The sequence below is a fragment of the Rutilus rutilus genome (genome assembly GCF_951802725.1).
Source record: "Rutilus rutilus genome assembly, chromosome: 9".
NCBI lineage: Eukaryota > Metazoa > Chordata > Actinopteri > Cypriniformes > Leuciscidae > Rutilus > Rutilus rutilus.
In genome coordinates, this window is record NC_140223.1 from 7443646 (window position 1) to 7450911 (window position 7266).

The window sequence follows — 7266 nt, forward strand, 5'->3', positions numbered from 1 at the left end:
TTACAGCTTTTCTCCAGTATGAACTCGCTCATGTAGTTTCTGGTTTCCAGACTGAGTGAAATTCTTGTCACAATATGAGCACTTGTAAGGTTTTTCTCCAGTATGTTTTCTTTGTGAAAAACTCTTTCCACAGAGAGAACACACATAAGGCCTCTCATCTGAATGAACTTCCAGGTGTCGTTTTAGATTTGATGACGAATTAAAATATTTACCACACTGATCACAGTTGAATGGTTTTTCTACAGAGTGAATGTGCAGATGAACACTGAGACCTGATGCATCTTTGAAACTCTTCCCACACTGAGTACAGTCGTACGGCTTCTCTCCAGTGTGAACTCGCTCATGTGATTTCAGAGATCCAGAATGAGTGAAACTCTTGTCACAAAATGAGCACTTGTAAGGTTTTTCTCCAGTATGAATTCTTTGGTGATGTTTCAGATTACTAGATGTAGTAAAGCTCTTCCCACAGTCACAGCACACATGATCTTTCACTCCATCATGTGTTTTCTGGTGCAGTTTAAAATGCCCCAGCCTTGAAAAACTCTTTCCACAGAGAGAACACACATGAGGCCTCTCATCTGAATGAACTATCAGGTGTTGTTTTAGATTTGATGACGAATTAAAATATTTACCACACTGATCACAGTTGAATGTTTTTTCTACAGAGTGAATGTGCAGATGATCACTGAGATGTGATGCTTGAGAAAAACTCTTTCCACACTGAGTGCATGTATACGGTTTCTCTCCAGTGTGAATTCGTGTGTGTGTCTTAAGGTTTCCTTTCTTTTGGAAACTCTTTCCACACTGAGGGCATGTATACGGTTTCTCTCCAGTGTGAATTCGTATGTGTGTCTTAAGGTCTCCTTTATTTTGGAAACTCTTTCCACACTGAGGGCATGTATACGGTTTCTCTCCAGTGTGAATTCTTACGTGTTTTTTTAAGGTTTCCATGATTTTGGAAACTCTTTCCACACTGAGAGCAGGAGTGCTGCTTTTTGGGTTTTGTTCCTTGAGTTTGTATGTCACAGTGTTTCTTTACGTCATTTAGTTTCTGTCTTTGCTCCGTCACTTCCATCTGGTCTAAAATAAACATATCAATCAGTTAGAATCAGTTCAATGAGGTTACATGTGAAAATTAAAAACACTTAGCAAGTAGAAAACAAGACACCTGTCTGTATAAAGTCTCTTTAATGTGCAAAGTTCAGTTCTGTCATTCACTTGTTAATGCGATTAAAACTGGGTTATGATCATTTAGACGCATTTCTCTATCATTTGTCACCCATATTTCAGAGCTATTAAAGCAGTCAGCAATGAAGAATCAAGATTGGACACCAACCTATTTGTTCCTCAATATCTTCATGTTTTATTCTGGATGGTTCTGGATCACTCATGTCTTCAATCTCCTCTTTAATAAACTCAAACAGATTTCAGCTGCTACTCCTGGAGTTTGTCCTTCTCTTGTAGGATGATGGGAATATTCCCAGTATTTATTGGTGAATTGTTGTGTGAGGGGCTTCACTGCAGATGTGAACTGTGATCACTGTGTGATACTGATGCCCACAGGACCAGATCTGAAAAAAATCAAAGATAAGTTGAAACAGGGCACAGGTTGTATTATTCAATTAATATCTAAACCATTGATTAAGGGACTGAGAATGATGGCACAAAGGAAATAATCTAAATGTGGAAGGAAGTGTAAAGGAAGACCATCAAAATGTGGATAACAAGTACTATACAAGATTATGATCATTTTTAAATGTATTCCAGTAGCCTGACGTCGTCATACTCAGATTCTAGTCAGAGTGTGAGTCTGATACTGCTCCATTGGGCTGTGATTATGGGGCGTGTTTCAACCGAACCAGGAAGGAAATGCCTCTGCACTCAATTGGATAGACCTACAACCAATCAGAGCAACGGAGTATGTGACGTATGTTTTCATTCATGTTTCCGATCGACAAATGCTTTGATCGCGGTTCTCTGTTCCTCTATTTGTTCAAATTAATTTAAGTGATTTTAGTGTTTCTTCATCTAGATGAATTGTCCATAGCCTTAAAAAAATGTCATGTGGTGCGACCGTGATTTATCTTAAATTTAATAAAAAATTTAATTTATACAAGTTATTAGTAATTAAAATGTTTAAAAATGTGAAAATGTGTATTTGCATTTCTTTTGAGTTTTTGTAAATAATGATCTCATTTTTTGTTCTCTAATTTCTGAGTTGCGATCTTAAATCTAGTTAACAGACTTATTTTTCCTGTAAATCGCATAAAACAGATACAAATGTTTTAAAAATATCATTTACTAAATCATACTGTATCAGTGATTCATATTTCAGCCACAGAAATAAGATATTTTATTTAAATTTAATACAGTGATTGCTTTTATTGGTCGCACCACATAATGAGTGGTTGCTCCAAATAACACGATAAGACCTTATATAGTTAAAAATCTATTTAAAGAGATCATTGAACAATACATTTTATACAAATACAAAACAAATTGATTTAAACCAGATTTTATACAAATTTCACAGAATTTTCCTGAACATAAACATTTTATAAACATTTTTTTATATATATATAAAAATCACATCACAAACACAAGTGCACCATTTCATTTAACTTGACTAAGAATTTCTTTCTAACTTGACTTATTTTTTTTTTTTATAATGTTATAGATTTCATAAAAGTATTGTATACAGGTAACATTTGGGGTCAATAGTTTTTTTTAAGTAATTAATAATTTTATTAATCAAGGACACATTCAGTTGATAAAAAGTGACAGTAAAGATATTTAGGCTATAATGTTATGAAAGATTCTATTTCAAATAAATGCTGTTCTTTTGAACTTTCTACTCATCAAATAATCCTGACATATAAAATGTATCACAGTTTCCACAAAAATATGAACATTGATAATAATCAGAAATGTTTCTTGAGCAGCAAATCATTAGTGACTCTGGATCACAAAACCAGGCACAAGTCGCACAGGGTATATTTGTGGCAATAGCCAACAATACATTGTATGGGTCAAAATTATCGATTTTTCTTTTATTCCAAAAATCATTAGGACATTAAATAAAGATCATGGTCCATATTTTGTAAATGTCCTACCATAAATATATAAAACAGTTATTTTTGTGAGTGAATATTGCAATATCGCAAACATAAATGGACAACTTTAAAGGCGATTTTCTCAATGTTTTGATTTTTTTGCACCCTCAGATTCCATATTTTCAGTTGTATCGGCCAAATATTGTTCTATCTTAACAAATCATACATCAATGGCAAGCTTATTTATTCAGCTTTCATATGATGTATAAATCTCAATTTAAAAAAATGGACCCATTTGACTGGTTTTGTGGTCCAGGGTTACATTATTAGAATGATTTCTGAAGGATCACGTGACGCTGAAGACTGGATTAACCATGCTGAAAATTCAGCTTTGATCACAGGAATAAATTACAGTTTACTATATATTCACATAGAAAATAGATATTTTATACTGTCATAATATTTCACTCTTCTCCTATCAAGGTACTGCATGCACACTACCTGCTGCAGGGTCAGAATTTTTTCGCTTGGCAGTGGCATCTGGTAAAATATATTAAAATAGTTTTAAATAAATAAATAAGCAATAATAAATACACTAATAATAAATGCATAATTACTAAACTGAAATTACATGATCTATTTTTTTTTGTTGCAGTTTTCTTGTACAAAGAGTAAACATAAACTGTCTGAAATATATATAAAAAAAATCCCAAATTGCATAAAAATCTATTCCAAATGATACTAAATTAAAGTACTTTTTGTATATAAACCGTCAATTGAATATAAAAGCATAAAACTGCCAATCTAGGAATATCTATCATGGTAAACAGTCTGCAGTGGTCCGACCACATGATATTTGGTCGCACCACATGATATTTTCAAATTCAGTCAAACTTTACAGGCACAGAATTGGCCACCTAAAAAAAACAAGCTAGCTTCCCAAAAAAGGTCACTATGAAATTTATAATAAAAAATATATGAAGAGTTCAGATGCAAAAGCCTCTAAGTGGCATCTGAAATTTTCTTCTAGAATGATCATTTTTATAAAGCTTGTATATTTAAGTTCAACAATTTCACTTAAATGGCAATGCAAATTACCTATTAATTGTCATTTAAGTGAAATTACTTAACTTAATTATACAATCTTTATAAAAATGATCATTCTAGAAGAAAATTTCAGATGGCACTTAGAGGCTTTTGCATCTGAACTCTTCATAAATTTGTAGAAATAACTTTAATATTAATTTTTTTGAGGTCATACCACATGACATCCAAATGTGGCAACTACATACCAACCATTACAAAAGTTTATTTTTTTTTCAATTTGAGAGAATTACAAACCTGCTTGCTGCTTCCATGGGTCCTTGGTAAATTGGTATATGATATAACTTCCTGTGTTTGAATAGTTTTCAACATAAAAGTCCCAAAATGGTAGTTCCTTGATGGTCGCACCACATGATATTTCATAAAATGGACATCATCAGACAAGTTTGTTTGTATATTATGATGGAAATATAAATACAAATGCTTTGATTTTTTTTTAAAAGGATTACAAAACATTTTGGAAATCATGCCAAATTGTGCAGAAAATAAATTTTAATAAATTTAGAGTAATTTCAAAGACGTTTTCAAAACAGAATTTATGGCCGGACGGTTGCACCACATGATGTTTTGACACTTTAAATAACAAAAAAAATAAAATAAAAAAATAAGTAAAGGTTTTTGAAAAGTTAAAGTGAGTAGCCTACATACATGGGAGAGGTACTACAAATATACAGTATCTTTTTATGCATTTAAACCCGTTTTTGCCTGAAAATGAATGCAATCGGACAGAAAATTTAGGCGTCACGTCATTGACCCAAAAATATCATTCTTTCCAACATTTCTTATTTGTAATGCAAAAAAATATTTAAAACAATCTCATAACATTAGGCTATTTAATGCAGCTGTGTTTTTTCAGTGTAAAACTTTAATTTGACAGGTAACAGCCCTATAGTGTCTTACTATTCTAATTTTATTTATTTATCAAATAAAAAAATTAAAGATGAAGCATATATTTAAAACGATTAGGAAAAAAAGCCATTTATAAAGTTTAAAATATCCTAAATATGCCGATTTAAATATATCAAGCTGACTGAACACTGATGAGAACATTGCTTCAGAATAAATTATAGGCTATTTACAACACATAAACATAAACACACACACACAAAAAAACTTTTTTCTGACAAGCAGTTTTTGTCTGTGACAAGTGAAGGATGATCATTTCTGCATGTTACACATACAGCAGCCTATGCTTATTGCGCGCTCTCCTGTCAATCATGCAGTCATACAGAATAACATTTTTCTTTGTAGGATAATGTTGGGAAACTTAAACTCGTAGATAGTACCCTATTTGAGATTGATTGCATCTGATAAACCACAAAAATCCCGTGCTGTATGGACACTGCCATTGATAGAAGATGAAGCAAGAGTTGTTTTACACTCAGTGATAAAGGCCTATAACAGACCTAATTTCAATACTTTGTGGGAATCAGTTAACAGTTATCCAGATACAGAGACCACTTGATAAACAAATGTAAACGTGCCATGATTGACTGACGATCCCTCCTGATCAGCTTGATCCCGCTAGAGTAGATTATTTCTGATAACAAGCAAAACAAATTACAAGTAGCCTAAATTACATTAGATCTGTGTTGTGTAATTTGATCTGGTCACGTCAAACACATCAGCGTGAAACTCAATCGTACGAGTTATCTGTACGTTACACTTATAACAATGTACATTTAGGCAACACAAACATAAATTCTTACATGATAAATATAACATCTCTGACCTGCAGACTGGTAATATACGACATCCGGAAAAAAGTTACATTCATTTTAGCGTCTAAAGAGACAACAAAAAGAGAGTAGAGAGAAAGCAAAACTCTTCTGCGCATGCTCAGTGCGCGCGGTGTCATTTTTCTTAAAGGGGCCGCTTTCAGTAAATCACATCTCCGCTCTGTTATGGACCAAATCCACTATTATAATAATTAATAATGCACAATAATAATATATATAATATATGCATTCAACAATAAATTCACCTTCACTCAATTAAAGTTTCAGTACTGTTTTTCTACATGTCTCCCTTATTATGCAATTGCAGCTTAATTATAGGGTCTTCTTTTGAATACATGCATAGATATACAGCAGTGGCGAGGCCAGAAACTTTAAAGTGAGCGGATCTTGGTGAATTAAGTTGGACCTCAATGTTAAATGTGATTTATTGTCAGCCAACAGTTTCATGAAAAAAACTAACAAATTCATTTATAAATAAAATAGCCAGTGAACCGAATAAGAACAAAACACGAATATAAATAATAATCATAGGAGGTGTGTGTGTAAGGCTGGACAAGAGTTCTCACTCAAGCCACTGCCTGCTGTAGCTTTTGATTGCTTTTGAAGAGAAAAACTGCTCATAACTGCTGGTCTAGGATCAGTTTTCTCCATAATAATAGCATATTGGTGGTCGCCTCAATCTGTTGACACTAATGACCTCACCATAATTAATGAGGTGAAAACATGGTACTATATCAGTGTTAATTTTGACAGCAAATTTTGCTTTAGTTTTAGTCATAGTCTTTTGACTAAAATGCCATTTAGTTTTAGTCATATTTTAGTCATCTGAATTGCTTTAGTTTTAGTCTAGCTTTAGTCGACGAAATAAAATAAGATTTTAGTCGACTAAATCTACAGTAGATTTAGTCTACTAAAATATAATGGGTTTAGTTAAATTGTAATGCATTCATTTAAAATTTCTCTAAAATTTCCAAACCCATATACTCCTGGAGAATACATCTATTAACCTGTTAATGATTTTAAAGTTTGAACATGCAATACAGATCTTAAAAATCTTAAAATTAAATAAAACTCCTTTTCCTAAAGTAGAACACAGTCTTCTTTTCAATGAATGATATATGCATTCTTTATAACTACTTGCATACACCATTCTTTATTCTTTCAAGTAGACATATTTATTTGTATGAATTAAATAGAAGTAATCCATTAAACCTATTAACAAGCAGTGAATGCTTTTCTCTTTTTCTTTTGTTGCTTGATCAATATTAAGGACACAGGACACATTAGGTTTATTACCCACTGTTACTTTAAGACATCGGATCATGTCCAATGACATGCGGATCCAATTGCACTGATGCACATCCGATACA

At 32.5% G+C, this 7266-nt stretch overlaps 1 protein-coding gene across 1 annotated transcript; it reads right to left on the reverse strand.

Annotated features, from left to right (window-relative positions):
- Positions 1–6024, reverse strand: LOC311297137 (uncharacterized protein; the record flags this gene model as incomplete). The annotated part of the gene is made up of 3 exons (XM_084419284.1): positions 5867–6024; positions 1337–1571; positions 1–1080 (listed from the first exon to the last, which is right to left on the reverse strand). Exon 3 carries the CDS (start codon positions 949–951, stop codon positions 1–3), a length of 951 nt encoding a protein of 316 aa, XP_084275410.1. The 5' UTR covers positions 952–1080; positions 1337–1571; positions 5867–6024.
- Between the last annotated feature and the right edge of the window lie 1242 nt (positions 6025–7266).